General features: G+C 43.1%; 1 protein-coding gene across 1 annotated transcript; it reads left to right on the top strand.

Moving 5' to 3' along the window:
• Positions 1-401: 401 nt before the first annotated feature.
• Positions 402-20,368, top strand: LOC144590911 (uncharacterized). The gene is made up of 3 exons (XM_078395275.1): positions 402-885; positions 11,855-12,079; positions 20,331-20,368. Exons 1-3 carry the CDS (start codon positions 654-656, stop codon positions 20,366-20,368), a joined length of 495 nt encoding a protein of 164 aa, XP_078251401.1. The 5' UTR covers positions 402-653.
• The last annotated feature ends 1,410 nt before the right edge of the window (positions 20,369-21,778 follow it).

Here is a 21,778-nt window from a genome sequence, read left to right as displayed (position 1 = left end):
AGCCCCAGGACAGAGAGGGCGGCCAGTGTGGGGACGCCAGCAGGTGGCACGTGACTGACGCCGTTGGCCGCGAGGCGGGCGGGCGGGGCAGTTGGTCTGTGGCGGGTGGGCCGGCGCGAGCGGAGCCGACTCCACCCGAGCCCAGTGGACCAGAGCCGAGTCCAGTCGAGTGGAGTGGAGCCGACTCGTCGAGCGGAGCCGAGCCGAGTGGAGTGGAGCCGACTCGTCGAGCGGAGCCGAGCCGAGTGGAGCCGACTCCAGTCGAGTGGAGCCGAGCCGAGTGGACCAGAGTCGACTCCACCCGAGTGGAGCAGAACCGACTCGAGCCGAGCGGAGCCGAGCCGAGCCGAGCGGAGCCGAGCCGAGCGGAGCCGACGCCACCCGAGCGGAGTGGAGCGGAGCCGACGCTATCCGAGTGGAGCAGAACCGACTCGTTGAGTGGAGCCGAGCCGAGCCGACTCCACCCGACTCAAAATGTGTCGGGTGGAAGGGCAGATGCTGGTTTAAACCGAAGTAATTCGACTGTCACTGGACGTGAATTGGTACATGTGACAATAAACTGTCCGGCTTGGCTGGGGAAGCTGGAATAGTGGGCTCCATCCCCGCCCCGCCCGGCCTGGCCTGGTCCGGTCCGGCCCGGCCATCGCCTGTACATGGCGGCTCGCCGGTGTCCCGGGGCGCCGGGCCCGAGTGCGGGAGAGCAGGTCCCGCCGCTGCCCGCCTCTGCTCAGCCTCAGCCCCAGCCCCAGCCCGACCCCGCCAGGGAGCTGTTCGAGGGCTGCCGCAGCGGCGACGTGGCCCGGGTGAAGAGGCTACTGAAGGCGGACAACGTGAACGCCAGAGACACGGCCGGCCGCAGGTCCACCCCGCTGCACTTTGCTGCAGGTAAAGACAACAAACCGCGGCCACCGCACCGTGGTCCGCTCCCTCCTCAACTCAGCCCCTTTCCCCTTCTCTTCCCCTTTCCCTTTCCTTTCCCTTCCCTTTCCCCTTTCCCCTTTCCCCTTCCCCCTCCCCGTGATTTCCTGCACGGAATTAACACCCTATATCAGTACTACTTAAACTATTTCAGTGTCATTCACCCTTGAGTCTTTATTACAACATTTAATTCACTCTCGACTAAATTTTCTTGTGTTTTAACTCGAGAACCCCTCCAGTTTCATTCACCCCAACATAATTTCATTCGCCCTTTGGTGAACCATTCACCAGTTTAAGAAGCACTGCCCGTTTGCACCGTTTCTGTACCTTCTCATGAACACTGCCAAGCCGATTTTAATGAACCGGATTGGCATTCGCTGTTGCTTGAGTGGAGATATGAGTGGAGATGTATGTTTGTCAAACTGAATGACAGTTGTAAAGACATTCCATGTTTTCAGAGAAGGAGAATAAGCAGAGATATAATTTCAGAGAAAGAGAAGGATAAGTACCAGTCACTCAGTACGGATTCGTGGGTTTCCATCAGGAGGCACAAATGTTATGATTGCAATATTGCAAAACGTAATATTACAAGAAAGGGCAGGGTCTTTGGAAGGATTGCTTGCACCTGCTGTACCACTATCCTCCCAACAGAATAAATATCGTGATGTGTTTGGGTTTAGTAGCACAGTTCAAAGGATCGGTTTAAAGGCTTTGTTTGAAAGGGGTTGTCATTTAGTGGGGCTGACTGTTCATCGAGATAATATGGTGAGCTCACTGCACCAATTTGCAGTCTTTGCAATATTGCCTGTGTGATATTTCGGGTAAGCTGGAATTAAAAGAAAGTATTGGATTGCCATCATTTTGTGACTGGTGGGCTGAAAAGTCGGCAGATTCACGAGGAACTGTGAGGACTTACCTTGGTGATTTTGAGTGGAAATCCTACGTGAAAATGTCCAATGTGAAATGTCAAAATTTTCACAAAGCTCAGAACTGCTGACAAGTCCAATGACCATTGGTGTTAATGTAAAGTTGTACATTAAACCAGGGAAATGTCTAGTTCACATACGCCAGGTACAGAAATATACCTGACACAAATATCAATCTCATTTGAGTGGAGATGTATGTTTGTCAAGCTGAATGACAGTTTATGTTTTTTTGGTCTGAGTTAATTGTAATCGTTTCCGTTGTTACTATTGAGTGTTTATTTTTTTTAAATTGTTGCTTTATGTGTAGTGTGAGACATTCATTGAAAGCTGCCCTCTTTGGCAGTCTCATAAAAAGTTGGGGTGGAGCTTCATCGCCTGAGGCTTTTGGGTATAAATATCTCTGACATTCAGAAATATTTTAAAGGCAATTACATTTGAAGTAAATTTTAACAACAAAGAAACCGACCGGTTCATCACCCATTTGCATTCACTATTATAGGATAGCTTTGCCAGAAATACTGAACCTTAGTATGGCCACGAATACCTGGACCACCAGTCTAAGAAACAAGCTACCTTGTGTCGGAAGGAACTACAGATGCTGGTTTAAATTGAAGATAAGACACAAAAAGCTGGAGTAACTCAGCGGGTCAGGCAGCATCTCTGGAGAAAAGAAATAGGTGAAGTTTTGGGTTGAGACCCTTCGTCAGTCTGAAGAAGGGTCTCGACCCGAACCGTCACCTATTTCGTTTCTCCAGAGATGCCGTCTGACCCGCTGAGTTACTTCAGCTTTTTGTGTCTATCAACGAGCTACTTTACTGAGTTCCATTTAATAACAATTCAAACCGCACAGTCCAAAGTGATTATGTAGTGTGATGAGGACATAGGTTTAAGGTGAAGGGGAAAAGATTTAATAGGAATTGGAGGGGTAACTTTTTCACACAAAGGGTGGTGGGTTTATGGAACAACTGCCAGAGAAGGTAGTTGAGGCAGGGACTATCCCAACATTTAAGAAACAGTTATACAAGTACATGTAAAGGACAGGTTTGGAGGGACATGGACCAAACGCAGGCATGTGGGACTAGTGTAACTGGGACATGTGGGTCTGTGTGGGCAAGTTGGGCCGAAGGGCCTGTTTCCACACTGTATCACTCTATTACTATGATGGCACACAGACATTGATTTTCCTATTTTATTTGGTTCGGATTCTTTAATTTCAACATCAAACTGTTACTCTTAGGATTTCTTACAGCATATTCCCAATCTCACCCAGCTCAGGTTTTGGTAGACACAAGATTAATTATAGAAACCAGGAACTGCAGATACAGTTTACAAAAATTACTGAAGGGTCCTGATCCGAAACGTCACCTAGCCATGTTCTCCAGGGATGCTGCCTGTCGCGCTGAGTTACTCCAACATTTTGTGACTCAATATTAATTCCTTTAAGGGCTGTGATTTCTTTATAAATGTCATATGGTATTTATGTCATTATGTATCAAGCCTGTACTGAAAATAAACAGGGAAATGTTGATAAAATCACAGAAGAGCAGAGTATGTCTCAAGAAGTTCAGTATGAAACAAAAATAATATTTCTAGCTTCTGCCTTAATTCAAACTTGTTAATTAGTACTAGTTCTTCAAAATCTTCCTCTTCAAGATATTCAGGTTGTTAGGTTAATTGGTTACTGTAAATTACGCCCAGTGTCCATGGCTGGTGGAAGAATATTGAGGTGATAATGGGCATGTGTATTGAATGTTACAGAGGAATGGGATTACACCAAGTATAGGCATATACTCGTGTATTTCCTCACAACACAGAAGCTGACCATAAGACAAAAGATCATAAGACATAGGAACAGCATTAGTCCATTTGGCCCATTGAGTCTGCTCTGTTATTCGATCATGGCTGATCTATGTTTTATTCTCAACCCCATTCTCCTGCTTTCTCCCCGTAGCCTTTGACACCCTTACTAACCAAGAACCTATCAATATCCACTTTAAAAATACCCTATGACTTGGCCTCCACCATCGTCAGTGGCAATGAATACCATAGATTCACCACCCACTGGATAAAGAAACTCCTCCTCATTTTCATTCTAAAGGTACTTCCTTTTATTCTGTGGCTATGTCCTTTGATCCTAGACTCTACCACTACTGGAAACATCCACTCTATCTAGACCTTTCATTAATTTGTAGTTGCAGTGAGGTCCTCTCATGTCTTTTTAAACTCTGGGGAACACAGGTCTAGAGCCATCAAACGCTCCACATACGTTAACCTGATCATTTCCGGGATCATTCTCGTAAACCTCCTCTGGACCCCCTCCGCATCCTTCTTCAGCTATGGGGCCCAAAACTGCTCTCAATATTCCAAATGTGGTCTAAACAGCACCTTATAAAGTCAGCATTAAGTTCTTACTTTTATATTCCAGTCCTTTCGAGATAAATGCTTTTGTCTTCCTTACTACCAACTCAACCTGAAAATTAATCTTTTGGGAGACCTGCACCAACACTCCCAAGTCTCATTGCACCTCAGAATTCTGAATTATCTTCCCATTTAGAAAATCATCTTCGCCATTATTCCTTCTACCAAAGTGCATGACTGCACACTTTGCTGTGCTGTATTCCATTTGCCACTTCTTTCCCCACACTCCAAACCTGTCCTTGTCCTTGTACAGACTAAGCAGAAGTCAGACTTGATATATCCCGCAGCTCCACTCTTGCTCCCCCTTCCTCCCCCCCCCCCTTTTGTCGCAACAGGAACAGAGTCCCCCATGTCCTCACCTTTCACACCAACAAGACTAAGGAGTTATTGGTGGACTTTAAGAGGAGAGGAACACCCCTGTCCCCATCAAGGGTGTGGATGTGCAGTTTATCACGGACTACGTGCCTTGGAGTTTACCTGGACAGTAAACTGGACTGGTCCAGGAATGTTGAGGTACTGTATAAGACGTGACGGAGCCGCCTGTACTTTCTGAGGAGGCTCTGCTCTTTTAATGTCTGCAGTAAGATGCTGCAGATGCTCTATCAATCGATGGTAGCCAGTGCAATCTCCTTCGCTGCCGTGTGCTGGGCCAACAGGACGAAGGCCACGGATGCCAACAGAATCAACAATCTCATCAGGAAGGCTGGCTCTGTCCTGGGAGTGGAGTTGGATTCACTAGATGTGAACTTGGAGGGGAGCATGCTCCTCAAACTGTGGAGCATCCTGGACAATACAGCTCACCCCCTCCATGACACACTGGTCAACCTGAGGAGTACCTTCGGCAACAGACTGGTTCCACCAAGATGCAGCCCAGAACGCCACAGGAGATAGTTTTTTCCCTGTGGCTATCAAACTGTACAACTCCTCCACCTACTGTCGTGGGGTAGAGTGACTCCCATTCCCCTGTCCCCAATCTTTGCACATCCCCAATCCTGGACTTTCCACTCGTCACATTAATTTCATGTTTCATGTATCTTTTTATGTTTTATGACTGTTTGCAGACCAATTTCCCTTCTGGGATAAATAAAGTTCTATCATATCGTAGCAACCATTGTATACAGCATTATCCTCCAACATTTTCACCACTTCCAACGGGATCCCACCACCTGCTACATCTTCCCATCTCCACCCCTTTCCCCAGAGACCGTTCCCTCCGCAACTCCCTGGTCAAACCACCCCCTCCCCAGGTACTTTCCCCTGCAACCGCAGGAGATGCAACACCTGTCCTTATACCTCCTCCCTCGACTCCATCCTAGGACTCCGACTGTCTTTTCAGGTGATGCAGAGGTTCACTTGCACCTCCTTGAATCTCATCTACAGTATCCACTGTTCCAGGTGTGGACTCCTATATATCGACGAGACCAAGTGCAGGCTCGGCAATCGTTCCGCTGAACACCTCTGCTCAGTCCACCCAAACCTACCTGATCTCCCAGTTGCTAAACACTTTAACTTCCCATACTGACCTTTCAGTCCTGGGCCTCCTCCACTGTCAGAATGAGACTCGCACAAATTGGAGGAACCACATTCATATTTCGCTTTGGCAGCTTATACCTCAGCGGTATGACTTCTGTAACTTTGTAAACCTTGCTTTCCCCCTCTCTCCAACTCTTCCAGTCTGACTGTCCCCCTGATTACATTTCATCTCAGTATGCTTTTTGTCACCTTCTAGCTAACAATGGTCTATACATTTTCCTTGAACTTCATCCCCTTTGATGTCTCATTTTCACACCTTACACTTCTTTGACTCTGTGTCTTCCTCTCCCCTGACTCAGTCTGAAGAAGGGTCTCGACTTGGAACGTCATCCATTCCTTCTCTCCAGAGATGCTGCCTGTCCCGCTGTTACTCTAGCATTTTGTGTCTATCTTCCTGATACAGACTCCCTGCTTCCTCATCACTACCTGCCCCTCCACTTTCCTCCCTATTATCCGCGCACCTGGCAGCAAAGCCATCAATTCCATCTGCTCATCGAGTCTACATGAATGAGCTGATGGAAAAGATCTTTCAGCTCATTAATGTGAAATTAGCTCTTGCATTCCGAGCAGCCCCTTTTCCCCACAGCTGCATTTAAGAATAATTTACTGTATCCAGAAAATAACTGGCAGGCAGCATTCATGTTTACGATCAAACCTGAAGTTGTCAGACAGCAACACTAACCGTGATCCCACTAGGTTGAGTGCCTTGTATGTCAAAAGGAAATATGAGGAATGAAGAAAATAAGAATAACGATTGATCGTCTTTTTGGCAGATCAGAGAACCAGCCTGGAAGTAGTTAGTTTATGCTTGAAAAGCCAGTTCTGCATTTTAAAAAAATGGTATAAGATCTCTAAGTCCTTAAGTTTTTTTTAAAAAGGCTAATAAATAACCATTTTGTGACAAACACAGCAAGTCGAGCCAGTGGAAAACGGGGTATGGACGTAAGGGAGATTATGAAGCAACATTTTAATCTCTGGTCCTTAAGGTTCTGTTTATCATCAAGTGAATGTACTATTTGCTTACCGAAAAGTATCAGGCGCACATTGAAATTGGTGTTTAAAAGTATTTGTTTACAAAGAATATGTTATAATCATTACATTCTGCACTGAAAAGGTTTAGCACTCTACAAAATGCACCATTATTTTAATACAAACATTTTAGTGAAGGAGAGCATAATAGACCTAACAGAATTATTTGATTCTTTTTAAAAAAATGTAACCTTATGCTCGAATGAATAGTCAACCACTTTAATCAGTAAACAGATAAATTTGCTTAACATCCAGGACGTCATTAAAATTACCAGGCAGTCACAACCTCTGTTAGAAGATAGACACAAAAAGCTGGAGTAACTCAGTGGAACAGGCTGCATATCTGGAGGGAAGGAATGGGGGGGGGGGGGGGGGTGATGTTTTGGGTCGAGATCCTTCTTCTGTAGAAGATTAGCTATGGATGGCTGAGTTAAACCAGAGCAGTATTGATAAGGGTAAGTTGATTAAAGTGTGCCTGGCTTATGTTTTAAGCCTATTCAGAGGATAATAATATCACTAGAGAATATGACAGAGACAGAAAGACGGACAAGGCAGTAGACTGTAATGAGCTGAGCCTAAGATTGTCCAAGAAGCAGTTGGGATAAGTTACAGAATTTATGCAAATTCTAAGGCCAATATAACATTTGCAGTTGAACCTTAGTCTCTCTTCGCTAGTGGAACTTTGAAATGATGGGGAAAAACTGATCACGGTGATCAGTTTGTTGTGGCATTTTAATGAAATGGCTCTTTCAGATTGGTGCTAGTTTAATCCATTAATAGCAAAATTATATGCAAGTTGCAAAAACTTTCATGGATTCAAAATGTGCTGGTTTATGAGAAATATTTTGATACAAGCATTAATTTGGACATTATCAGATTTGTCAGTTTTAAGCATTATATTTGAGAAAGTGTACCATTGTAAAGTAATTAATAGATTGATTTTGTTGTTTACAGATATTGGTCTCTAAAATCAGATTACAGAATCAGCCCCTTTACAATGTATCATTTAAATCATTTTTGTAGGACTCCTATATGTTTAAAGAATCATCAACCCAATTTGTTTCCATTATGTTTGAATAGAATATCTGAAGTATATTCATTCTGAAATGAAATGGCAAAACAATTGCTGTCATAAAAACAAGCAAATCGGTCAAATGAAAATCCATGACTTTAAACCAAATTTTGATTGCAGAGATTACTTGAGTAAAATGCACGGATTTATGCTTCAAAGGGGCAAACTTCATCTTTCTTCAGCCCAACTTGATTTAAACCTTTGGAAATAAATGGAAAATTGGCGAGATCTAGATGTAGGGTAATCTAGACAGATTTAGATTTGTGGCTGGTTGCCAAATTGGGAAGTGGTTAGATATTAGATTAAGGATTATATGGGGGGAAAAAATGGATACCAAGGGCACACTGGGATTACTCCAAAACCCACGATGTCTACATCAACCTCGGCCTGATCACCCTGACTGTGGAATGGGAAACATTAGCCAAGTGTCCCGCCCAATCTTCGCTGCTTGCCTGGAAATTGTACATTTAGCAAGTTGTGTGGATGTTTCCAAAATTACTTTGGCTGTGAACGTTTTAGGGGCTTTGAAGGAATAAGGGACTTGGGAACAAGTGAATGGAAAATAAGTAAAAATAGGTTTTGTATGAAACCTACAATGACCTGCAGATGCAGAGCTGGGATAAAGAGGAACACCAAAACAGATGTGTGGCAGGTCACATTCACATGATATTGCATGTTGAGGCCAGTTATTTCTAGTGAAAGAAGACTTCTAAACATGCTGCCTCCATGCCTGCAGCCATAGGATAGTTATTATGCAGCACTTGTTAGGGGTGCAATCATTGGCTCTTTCCCAGTTTTTCATTGCATGCAGAGCAGAACAATCTCTGATCAACATCCTACTTCTGATGTTTTAAAGAACAGATCGTATCAATGATCGCCTTGAAATGCCTTGAGGACCATATGCATTGATGTGTGGGAATAGAATGAATGTCCAACTGCCATAATATCTTTGTGCGGGATATGACTCCAGCCCACGCACTTTAGATTTTATTAAACCTCTGTCACACTACTTTGATGTCCAACGTAGTTGCGTTGCATCTCAGAAAGTCGGTGATTCTGTCCATGGCGCTTAAGAGCTGCAGATCCAGTGGTCCTGATGAAATGCAAGCTTCTGTGTTTCCATTCACATGGAAAGCCATTTTTGGACCACTGAAATGATACTGGCTCATGTTAATTTCCATTGTAATCTGTTCACTGAGATCATTAGTCGACTGGCTAATTGTTGACCAGTCTTTTCTCAGATTGGGTTTATCCTGTGTTTTGTGCACAACATGGACATAAGCAGCATTCCACGTTGGGTAGATGGCTGTGCTGTAGCCCCACAATACAATTTGGCTGATGTATGAAGTATTGTATGAGAGTAAAAACAATTCTGCTAATGGCTTATTAATTGTGCCGTTGCACCCAATGCAAGTCTATATAATGAAGCATGCTGTCAGTGCATGCTTATCTGAAAGTAATGCCTTCAGTTTAAACACAATTCCAAAAGTATGTAGGCCGAGTTAGCTAAGAGTGGTTTAGGAAAGAAGATTAAAAGGTGTCGTAGTACATCTGCAATGACAAACATTTTAAGAAACTATTTCATGATTCTCAACAAATGTATTCAATTGAAAAACTTTTTTTTAAACTGAGAAGGATGATGCATTCTTAATTAACCAAGAAAGATAAATGATGGTTTCAAATTGAAAGTGCATGGTGCTGCAAGGATTAGAAAAAAATTAGAATCCAATTAATGTGCCAGAAAATAGAGAAATATATTGGAGTTGAACTAGCAAGAAATAGATAAACAAATAGTAAGAGTTTCCCAAAGTAATAGAGAGGAAAGTAACTAACCAAAGTAAATATTAGTTCCTAGAGGATGCAACTGGCTAATCAATGAGAATTGTGTAAATGGCAGAGACTTTGAACACATTTTGTTTTTTACTTTAAATTGCTAAAAGCACTTAAGTAAAAGTAATTAAAATCGTTGAAAACATTAGCGAGGCAGTGGTGCTGGTTTCCCTCGGGCTCAGTGACAGACGCCCCACACATCTCTGTCCTCCACACAGCCGGCCAGCTCCTCTTTTGTCTCTACATCTGCGTCTTCCATCAACGTCTTCAGCATGGTCTTGTTTGGTGGTCCCGGGTTCCGTCTTCCATGGGTGGGTTCCCACAGCACAACCTTGTTTGCTGATATTTCTTGATGGCGGTGGCAATGACCAGCGAGCCTCATCCTTCTCCACCTGATCTTCTCGGTCAGAGGTGGAATCTCCCCGTAGAGCTGGGCGTTGGTGGTGTGGTCCCTTCAGCTGACATTTTGAACTTTTCTGAGCATTTGGGTGTAGATGCCATCGAGAGACCTGGACAGTGCTCGAGTGAGAGTCCATTCCTCACACGTACACCAAATAGTCATTATCTAGGAAATCTGGGGAAATTAATTTGGTTAAAAGCTTCCGGGTTCCCTGGACTGGATAGTCTTTACCCAAATCAGTTTATTCAAGTTCTACAAAGAGAGAGGTTGAAAGAGTGGGCAGAAACTTCTCGTGGAATATGGCTTTTCAAGAACTTTCACTAGGTGGTTGTCTCCTGAAGTAAAGGTGTTATCCAGTGGGGAAAGATCGGGAGGCTAGGGGTTTATATTCATAGGAGTTTAAATACAGAGGTTAAACAAAATATCTGTTGCTCTTGGCTTCTGGCGATGTTCCTGCTTATGGCAAAATCCCAGAATTTGAAACATTATTATTCAAATATGCTCATTTAAAATGGAGATGGAGGAATTGAAAACTTTGAATCTTTGGCATTCTCCACTATAGAGAGATACGGAAACAAAGTCATTGACTATATTTAAGAATGCTGGATTTTTAGGATTACTGAGAACATGCAGGAAACTGGAGCTGAGGGCTAAATCGGGTGACCTTAAACTAGGAGCAGGCTGCAGGGATTCTGTTGCTGATCCCTCCCCTTTTCTTTCCTGCATTCTATGCCACATGTTACATTCCTTCATGCATTCTTATGCTACACAACACCGAATGTGTTCCATAGCAGCGTACATATGCAGGAGGACGATTGATAAGGATGAGACCAATAATGTTTGTGCTGATTCACCCATTCCTTCTCTCCAGAGATACTGCCCAACCTGCTGAGTTACTCCAGCATTTTGTGTCTACCTTTGATTTAAACCAGCATCTGCAGTTTTTTTCCCCCTTCATTCATTACTACTTGGATACTGTATCTGACCAAAATATCATTCAAGGCTTGGTGACTGGCGGTGCTACCAAACCTCTCTTGTTTTCTTGTAGTCTCTACCCAACATCTATCAGCCTGCATGAATTTGATTAACTCCACATGATATTAAGAAACAGTTGTTACCCCTGATGTCAAACCAACATTTGACCTATCTATAAGAAAATAACTGCAGATGCTGGTACAAATCGATTTATTCACAAAATGCTGGAGTAACTCAGCAGGTCAGGCAGCATCTCGGGAGAGAAGGAATGGGTGACGTTTCGGGTCGAGACCCTTCTTCAGACCTATCTAGGTGAAAATGCCAAATTAGTTGGTGGTGTACCTCAGTCTAAGGGAGATAGATTTGGAGATGAATTATCTAAATTTGAGAATATCATTGCATTTGTTTCATGGAGCAGTGTCTTGAGCTGCTTAATCGCAAACCTTCCTTTCATCTGAAGGTGAGAAGTGGGGATGGATGGTGATAGTTCACTGATAACAGCACAATTTTTGTTGTGTCTTGCAACTTAAAATGAATCAATCCGTATTTGCATGCAGCCAGATGAAGACAATATTCTGGCTAATGTGAGAAGTAACATTTGTGCTTAATATGCTTTTAAGTAGAAATGTAGTTAAATGCATATTACAAAAGAAAATTAATCAAATGACTGAAGATGATACCATTAAATGATTATTCATGGGAATAACCTGTGTGTTTTCTGCAAAACTTATGGTTCTACATCCTTCCCTTTAGGCTTTGGACGGAAGGATGTAGTTGACTTTTTGCTTCAGAATGGTGCTAATGTCCACGCAAGAGACGATGGAGGCCTTATTCCTCTTCATAATGCCTGTTCATTTGGTCATGCAGAAGTTGTCAATATGCTGCTGAGTCATGGTGCTGATGCTAATGCTCGCGATAACTGGGACTACACGCCTCTCCATGAAGCTGCCATCAAAGGCAAAATTGACGTTTGCGTAGGTAGGCTTTTCTGTAATTCAGTTAAATGCTAATAGCTGCATTGTTTTTCCTCAAATCTCAACGTGTGTTCATTATCAACAATACAGAACAGTTGTAGTTATTTTGGACACTTTTTTTAACAATGCTATGATTTTGTAATTCACAATTACAGCATTTTTTAAAAACCTGTATTGTTGGAATCCAATATTAAATTCTATGTATTTGCTCAGCAGTCATCTCTAATTTCATAAATTAATTTTAATGTCATCTCTTTAGTATTCATCACCCATGGGTTTCGTTTAATATTGACGTAGTGTTTTTTGAATATGTATATATTTTAGCAATATGTAAAAGTGTGCTTAAAAAGATACTTTTTTAAATGATCTTAACTTGGAGATATCTATATAGTAATCTTCAATGAAAGATATCAGAATATTTTGAAGGCAGATATTGATTAGAAGCAAGTAAATTTAAGTTCAATGCTGGAATGCAAACATTTGAACGTCTGAGCTTGCAATGCATCTAACTTTTTCCAGGCTAACAAACTGAGGCGTAGCAGTTTTAAGAAAAAAAAGTGAAACTACTTCACATTTGGTGGAAGGGGGCTAGAAGTGGTAATTTTTCAGTGTGTAATGAGCTTATTGCACCAGATGTTTCAACTTAGAGTCAAAATTAAGCAGAGTAAATGTCGGTGGCCAATAACGACTTTGCCGTTATCAAACGTGTGGACCAAGATATACAGAATAGTTAAAGTGAATGGTCTCAATGTACTTGAGCTGCAGCAAAGGTATTACACAAAGGAGAGGGAAATAAATGGATGTTCGGGTAACATGAGTAATAGTTTGTGGGAACTTAACCGATTGAACAGATCACTTTGGTGGACGGCCTTCCTAAATTTCAGACTCCATCCTGTAATCCTGGACCAACAAAAATATTTACTCTTCACCCTATCAGTTTGGCTTGATATATTTCTGAAAACCTAGAGACACAGTCATACAGGCTATATATATTCTCTAAAATATGGGCCTCAACACCTCAAGTTGTCTAACCATGACCTTATTGTTGTAGCATCTATTCGATTGTACCCCAGTCAATAGACAATAGACAATAGACAATAGACAATAGGTGCAGGAGTAGGCCATTCAGCCCTTCGAGCCAGCACCGCCATTCAATGCGATCATGGCTGATCACTCTCAATCAGTACCCCGTTCCTGCCTTCTCCCCATACCCCCTCACTCCGCTATCCTTAAGAGCTCTATCCAGCTCTCTCTTGAAAGCATCCAACGAACTGGCCTCCACTGCCTTCTGAGGCAGAGAATTCCACACCTTCACCACCCTCTGACTGAAAAAGTTCTTCCTCATCTCCGTTCTAAATGGCCTACCCCTTATTCTCAAACTGTGGCCCCTTGTTCTGGACTCCCCCAACATTGGGAACATGTTATCTGCCTCTAATGTGTCCAATCCCCTAATTATCTTATATGTTTCAATAAGATCCCCCCTCATCCTTCTAAATTCCAGTGTATACAAGCCCAATCGCTCCAGCCTTTCAACATACGACAGTCCCGCCATTCCGGGAATTAACCTAGTGAACCTACGCTGCACGCCCTCCATAGCAAGAATATCCTTCCTCAAATTTGGAGACCAAAACTGCACACAGTACTCCAGGTGCGGTCTCACCAGGGCCCGGTACAACTGTAGAAGGACCTCTTTGCTCCTATACTCAACTCCTCTTGTTACGAAGGCCAACATTCCATTGGCTTTCTTCACTGCCTGCTGAACCTGCACGCTTCCTTTCATTGACTGATGCACTAGGACACCCAGATCTCGTTGAACTCCCCCTCCTCCTAACTTGACACCATTCAGATAATAATCTGCCTTTCTATTCTTACTTCCAAAGTGAATAACCTCACACTTACCTACATTAAACTGCATCTGCCATGTATCCGCCCACTCACACAACCTGTCCAAGTCACCCTGCAGCCTTATTGCATCTTCCTCACAATTCACACTACCCCCCAACTTAGTATCATCTGCAAATTTGCTAATGGTACTTTTAATCCCTTCGTCTAAGTCATTAATGTATATCGTAAATAGCTGGGGTCCCAGCACCGAACCTTGCGGTACCCCACTGGTCACTGCCTGCCATTCCGAAAGGGACCCATTTATCCCCACTCTTTGCTTTCTGTCTGTCAACCAATTTTCTATCCATGTCAGTACCCTACCCCCAATACCATGTGCCCTAATTTTGCCCACTAATCTCCTATGTGGGACCTTGTCGAAGGCTTTCTGAAAGTCGAGGTACACCACATCCACTGACTCTCCCTTGTCAATTTTCCTAGTTACATCCTCAAAAAATTCCAGTAGATTTGTCAAGCATGATTTCCCCTTCTTAAATCCATGCTGACTCGGAATGATCCCGTTACTGCTATCCAAATGCTCAGCAATTTCGTCTTTTATAATTGACTCCAGCATCTTCCCCACCACTGATGTCAGACTAACTGGTCTATAATTACCCGTTTTCTCTCTCCCTCCTTTCTTAAAAAGTGGGATAACATTTGCTATCCTCCAATCCACAGGAACTGATCCTGAATCTATAGAACATTGAAAAATGATCTCCAATGCTTCCACTATTTCTAGAGCCACCTCCTTAAGTACTCTGGGATGCAGACCATCAGGCCCTGGGGATTTATCAGCCTTCAGTCCCATCAGTCTACCCAAAACCATTTCCTGCCTAATGTGGATTTCCTTCAGTTCCTCCATCACCCTAGGTTCTCCGGCCCCTAGAACATTTGGGAGATTGTGTGTATCTTCCTCAGTGAAGACAGATCCAAAGTAACGGTTTAACTCGTCTGCCATTTCTTTGTTCCCCATAATAAATTCCCCTGCTTCTGTCTTCAAGGGACCCACATTTGCCTTGACTATTTTTTTCCTCTTCACGTACCTAAAAAAACTTTTGCTATCCTCCTTTATATTATTGGCTAGTTTACCCTCGTACCTCATCTTTTCTCCCCGTATTGCCTTTTTAGTTAACTTTTGTTGCTCTTTAAAAGAGTCCCAATCCTCTGTCTTCCCACTCTTCTTTGCTATGTTATACTTCCTCTCCTTAATTTTTATGCTGTCCCTGACTTCCCTCGTCAGCCACAGGTGTCTCTTACTCCCCTTAGAGTCTTTCCACCTCTTTGGAATAAATTGATCCTGCAACCTCTGCATTATTCCCAGAAATACCTGCCATTGCTGTTCTACCGTCTTCCCTGCTAGGGCCTCCTTCCAATCAATTTTGGCCAGCTCCTGCCTCATGCCTCTGTAATCCCCTTTGCTATACTGTAATACCGACACTTCCGATTTTCCCTTCTGCCTTTCCATTTGCAGAGTAAAACTTATCATGTTGTGATCACTGCCTCCAGTCTTTTAGATATTAAGACAAAATTGCATTGGCTCTTTTGATTATTTTCTGTAACTGTGGTTGACATCTTAATGATGTGGATATGTGGATCTTAGCCTTATTCTGCAAAGTCTGACCCAAGAACTGGATGCAATATACCCCATAGCACTGGTGTTCGTGCCTCCAATTTGCACTACAACTCGGTGCACCTAACCTGACGCATGAATTAGAGTCAGAGTGATACAGTGTGGAAATAGGCCCTTTAGCCAAACTCGCCCACACCGGCTAACAATGTCCCAGCTACACTAGTCCTACTTGCCTGCACTTGGTCCACATCCCTCCAAACCTGTTCTATCCATGTACCTGTTTAACTGTTTCTTAAACGATGGCAGCTTGTTCCATACACCCTCCACCCTTTGTGTGAAAAGGTTTCTCCTTGGATTCCTATTAAATCTTTTCCCCTTCACCTTGAACCTATGTCCTCTGATCCTCGATTCCCCTATTCTGGGCAAGAGACTCTGTGCATCTACCCGATCTATTCCTCTCATGATTTTGTAAGATCTCCCCTCATCCTCCTGCATTCCATGGAATAGAGACCAAGCCTACTCAACCTCTCCCTATAGCTCCCAGCAACATCCTCATAAATCTTTTCTGAACCCTTTCAAGCTTGACAATATCTTTCCTATAACATGGTGCCCAAAACTGAACACAATATTCTAAATGCAGTCTCACCAACGTCTTGTACAACTGCAACATGACCTCTCAACTTCTATACTCAATACTCTTTGGCTGATGAAGGCCAAAGTGCCAAAAGCCTTTTTGACCATCTTATCTACCTGTGACTCGACCTTCAAGGAACCATGCACCTGCACTCCTAGATCCCATTGCTCTACAACACTACCCAGAGCCCTACCATTTACTGTGTAGGTCCTGCCCTTGTTCGACATCCCAAAATGCAACACCTCACACTTCTCTATTAAATTCCATCAAACATTTCTCCGCCCACCTGGCCAATCGATCCAGATCCTGCTGCAATCATTCACAGCCATCTTCACCATCTGCAAAACCACTAACATTTGTATCATCAGCAAACTTGCTCATCTTGCCCTGCCTGCTCTCATCCAAATCATTGATGTAGATGACAAACAGTAACGGGCCCAGCACCGAACCCTGAGGCACACCACTAGTCACTGGCATGCAGTCTGAGAAGCAACCTTCCACCGTTACCCTCTGCTTCCTTCCATGGAGCCCATTTGCTATCCATTCAGCTATCTCTCCTTGGATCCCATGAGATCTAACCTTCCAGAGCAGCCTATCATGCAGAACCTTGTTAAATGCCTCACTGAAGTCCATGTACACAACATCTACAGCTCTGCCCACATCAACCTTTTTGGTCACTTCTTCAAAAAAATCAATCAGATTTGTGAGACACGACCTCCCACGTACAAAACCATGCTGACTGTCCCCAATCAGCCCTTGCCCATCCAAATGCCTGTACATCCTATCCCTCAGAATACTCTTCAGTAACTTACCAACTACAGATGTTAAGCTCACCGGACTATAGTTCCTAGCTTTTTCTCTGCAGCCCTTCTTGAAAAGAGGCACAACATTTGCCCCCCTCCAATCTTCCGGCACCTCTCCTGTATTTAAGGACGACTTGTAAATTTCAACCAGGGCTCCAGGCAATTTCCTCTCCAGTTTCCCACAATGTCCTCGGATATATCAAATCAGGCCCTGGAGATTTGTCTACCTTCAAACACGATAGCACCTTCAGTACTTCTTGCAGAGTAACCCTGACTGCTCTCAAGAGACTTCCAGTGACTGCTCCAATTTCTTCCGTCCCACTGCAGAGGAGAAATACTCATTGAGGACCTTGCCCATCTCCTGTGGCTCAACACATAGGTGACCGCTTTGATTCCTGAGAGGTCCTACTCTCTCTCTAGTTACACTTCTCCCTTATGTGTGTATAGGCGCGCGCACGCGCACACGCACACGCACACGCGTATACACACACACGTATACACCCCCCCCCTCCCCCACTTGCCTACCTACCTACTCCTACTGGTAGTGTTGCTGCAGTATGAACCTAGTGGCAGATTATTAACTGAATATCAATTCCACAGCTGCCAGGGTGAGATGTAAATTCAGTGGGATGATGGTGGAGGTTCCAGATTATCATTCTGGTAAACGAGCCGCTGAACCACCCGTTTAACTGTTGTGTAATCACTTTTAATACATAGAGCTTAAAAAGAGAAAATACACTTTGTAATATTGAGTGATTTTAAACACACAAGCAGTTTTGAGGAGTTGGCAGTGAGGCATTTGATCACCGTGCCAAAATACTGCTGGTTTATTTTGTTTTTGATACATGATGTAGGTGATATTTTCTCTGGTGCTTTTTGCAATTTTGTTGATTTCTTTAAATAAATATTCCTCAGAATTAAAATAGTTAAAACGATTATCTTTTGAAATGTTAATGTAATACGTAAATCAATAGTGAGAATATATCTAGGGCAGTCCATATGATCCATATGAAGGTACCTGCAGTAAGCGATATCGTGGACACTTTGGGTTCAGTATTATTGGGTTGTATCTTTTCCTGTGTTCCATATCAAATATAATGATTTAAAGGGCATAGTGATGAAGCAATACTGAAATTACCAAATCGGTAATCCAGAGACACAAACTCAAATCTCACAACAGAAACTGGATTTTGTATCCAACTAACAACCTGGGATTAATGGGAGGAGGTGGGAGTGGGGGAGCATTGCCCCAGAAACCCAACTACTTTGACTGTTATTGTTGACTTGTAATATCCTACTACATCAAAGTCTCTGGAGGAGATGGTGGTGGGGTTTGGCGTGTGTCCTGCTTGGAGAGGGGGATTTTTCATCTGTGTCCTCCATTTGATTTGGCCGCTGAGCCTGGTCAGGTAAATGGGAATACAGACTTGCCCAGCATCTGCATTCCCCTCTCCACCTGATAGGCTGAGTCCAGAGGAACGGCGTGGCTGCCACGTCTGGGGCTACTCGGTTGCAGGAGTTGCCGGAAGGCGGGCGCACGAGGGACCAGCCGACCGTCTCTAGGGACTCCAGCTCCAGTGCCTTTGGCTCTCCTGAGCCTTACCCACAAGGCAGTGGACGGGGTGCTATGTAACCCATAGTTGGGACCTGGGTGATGGACGTCAGGACGTGTCCACACGCCGGTGGGCCGGCACGTCACATCTCTGGGGCCAGAGTTCAAAGCAGCAAAAGGATAAAACTGTATGGATAACTGGGCATTAATTTAGGTGCCATATTCAGGCAGGGTAACTCCCACTGAATTTGGTTCATCTCTGGGACTGATCCTAAATGATGGTCTCACTCATTGAATTATTCTAGCAAAATGCCAGACTCCATTCTGTTCTTTCCACCTGACAATATCTAGTCTACCAGAGGTGGTGACACACAAGAAGTATACAGTAGCATACAGATAAAAGGGTTCTCAACGTGACTCTGCATCCCATGCCAAGGACATTTCCTCGTTACCACCTGAATCATGAAGAAGCACCACAAAATACTAACACATGGGCTGTCTCTGCATGGGGAATATCAATGTCCTTCACCAAGAATAGTTCGGTAGCACAGCGTCTCACATGGGTTCTGTTAGATTGATTTGTGGTAAGTAAAGAGTGAACCTAATGTAAGGGACATTTGCTGATAATTGCACAATACAACAATTAAAATAAAGTAGGTCATGCCTGCATGCACCAAGCACCTGCATATTTCAAACAAAAAATTAATTGTTCCATTCTCAGTATGTATGACAATTAAACACTCTTGACCAAGACCTAGTTAACATTCTGTCATGTATTGATAAACAACAAGTAACATTAGTGCCACAAATTTGCTGAATGACCTCTAAGTGAGAGTCCCAATTGTCTACCAATGTTGGCAGATGTTGGCATTAGTATCACAATGTTCTCGGTCAATAGTGTCAGCAGTTGGACCATAAATACTTTGATAACAAATGCAACTCTGAATTTCGGGGACTTTTTGTTAGTTACTGATGACTTAATACTCAAATGCTTTCTATCGTGGAGAAGGTGCATGTCAAGATTTGATACTGTATGTGCATTATCCTGGATGATAGCAGCTACGTCTATGCTGGCAAAACTGGGCATCATCCAGAGAAAAGCAGCCCAATAGCTTTTTTTCCAACATCTTACGTGCATGGTGCGTGCTATCTACAAGGAGCACTGCAGTTATTTGGACTACCTCCCTAACCCATTGCCTGCACCACCAGGTTTCCCTTCCAAGTAACACACCATCCTGACATTGAATTATATTGCTGATCCTTCATTGATGCTGAACTACTTTGACTTTTCACGCCATGCTTCAAAGCAGGGAGACTGTTGCAGTAATCACATCTACATAATTGTATGAGCAAATAAAGCAGATTTGATGAACAAGATTCCAATCAAGCTAGATGTAATGTACAGCCTTTCTTGTACATACAGGAGTGAAATCGGCAGAGTTGTGATGCAAATGAATCTCAACAGATGTACAACTGAAATTTTGATGCTTTGTCTTGTTACAATTGATGAAGTAATGCCTTCACTTGTCAGTAGATTCATCTAAAATTTCAAGGAATTAAACTTTTAACAGTAAAGTGCTTTGGAAATTGCAATCTGCAATAAAAAATAGTTTGTTTTCTAAAATAAAAAGTGCTGCCCATGAGTTCTCCAATTTTGATCTGCCTTTTTACCGTACACCATATTTTGGGATCTGTGATGTCCAGTCATGATGCAGTCAGCTCGAAGGCTGTACAGCCTAACAATGAAGAATTATCTCAAATCAGCAAACCAGGAAGTAAACCCCCACAAGTCATTAACTTTTTACTCTCTTACAGAAAGTGAAATAAAGATTGGGACATACACGTGGGATTAAGGTAAAGCTGAAATATAGGCAGACACTTTCAAAAATTAAACCTTGAATAGAAGTTTTAGCATAGAGGAGACGAATAACCGTCCACATTAACATAGAATAAAGAAAATAGGTGCAGGAGGAGGCAATTCGGCCCTTTGAGCCAGCACTGCCATTCATTGTGATCATGGCTGATCGTTCCCAATCAATAACCCGTGCCTGCCTTCTCTCCATATCCCTTGATTCCACTACCCCCTAGAGCTCTATCTAACTCTTAAATCTGTCCAGTGATTTGGCTTCCACTGCCCTCTGGCAGAGAATTCCACAAATTCACAACTCTCGGGATGTAAAAGTTCCTTCTCACCTCAGTTTTAAATGGCCTCCCCTTTATTCTAAGATTGTGGCCCCTGGTTCTGGACTTGCCCGACATTGGGAACATTTTTCCTGCATCTAGCTTGTCCAGTCCTTTTATAATTTTATATGGTTCTATAAGATCCCCTCTCATCCTTCTAAACTCCAGTGAATACAAGCCCAGTCTTTTCAATCTTTCCTCATATGACAGTCCCGCCATCCCAGGAATCAATCTCGTGAACCTACGCTGCACTGCCTCAATTACAAGGATGTCCTTCCTCAAATTAGGGGATCGAAACTGTACACAATGGCCAATTAAGGCCAATTAAGTTCAGTAGTAATTATGATGGATATCATTAAAATCTTGTTTCCATCTCATTCAGCAAGGTTTAGCATTTTCAGCAGTCTTTGCATTAGGAATAGGTTAAATATTCAGTATGTTCATTGATTTCTTATTGATTGCTTCTGTGTAAACAGCAGCAGAGGATCAACTTGTCACTGACAGCGGTCTTGAGATTTGCAATTCAACTATGCATATGCTGCTGCCAGATGTTGTCATTAGTTTTGCATAGTAAAGTTGAATACTGCTGTTTTTGCATTAAATACACCAGTAAATTCTGTGTGTAGGTAAATAATCATCAATTTTAGCTCGAGTTGCTTGAAGCCAAAACCAATCCAATTCATTACCACTTTAATTTCACAATTTTTATCAGTTATTCCATCTTGAAGCTTAAGTCAGATCCCAGTATTAGTCTGAAAAGGGGCCACATTCCCTAAAACGTCACTTTCCATTGTATCCGGAGATGCTACCTGGTCCGCTGAATTACTCCAGCACTTTGTCTCTTTTTCCCAGCATTATGCATAAGTAGCTCTAAACTCTTATGCGTCGGGTTATAGTTGAGAAGAAATTCATTCATTCTCTCTCTCTCTCTCTCTCTCTCTCTCTCTCTCTCTCTCTCTCTCTCTCTCTCTCTCTCTCTCTCTCTCTCTCTCTCTCTCTCTCTCTCTCTCTCTCTCTCTCTCTCTCTCTCTCTCTCTCTCTCTCTCTCCCTCTCCCTCTCCCTCTCCCTCTCTCTCTCTCTC

The sequence above is a fragment of the Rhinoraja longicauda genome, unplaced genomic scaffold (assembly GCF_053455715.1).
Source record: "Rhinoraja longicauda isolate Sanriku21f unplaced genomic scaffold, sRhiLon1.1 Scf000398, whole genome shotgun sequence".
Classification (NCBI taxonomy): domain Eukaryota; kingdom Metazoa; phylum Chordata; class Chondrichthyes; order Rajiformes; family Arhynchobatidae; genus Rhinoraja; species Rhinoraja longicauda.
Note: the sequence above shows the minus strand (reverse complement) of the source record. Positions and strands in the feature narration are given on the sequence as shown.

Bases quoted from the DNA above. Each gene is read 5' to 3' on its own strand.
- LOC144590911 (XM_078395275.1), top strand. From the start codon at position 654: ATGGCGGCTCGCCGGTGTCCCGGGGCGCCGGGCCCGAGTGCGGGAGAG. The intron at 886-11,854 runs GTAAAGACAACA...CCTTCCCTTTAG, and splicing joins CCCGCTGCACTTTGCTGCAG to GCTTTGGACGGAAGGATGTA. The intron at 12,080-20,330 runs GTAGGCTTTTCT...ACTCTCTTACAG, and splicing joins CAAAATTGACGTTTGCGTAG to AAAGTGAAATAAAGATTGGG.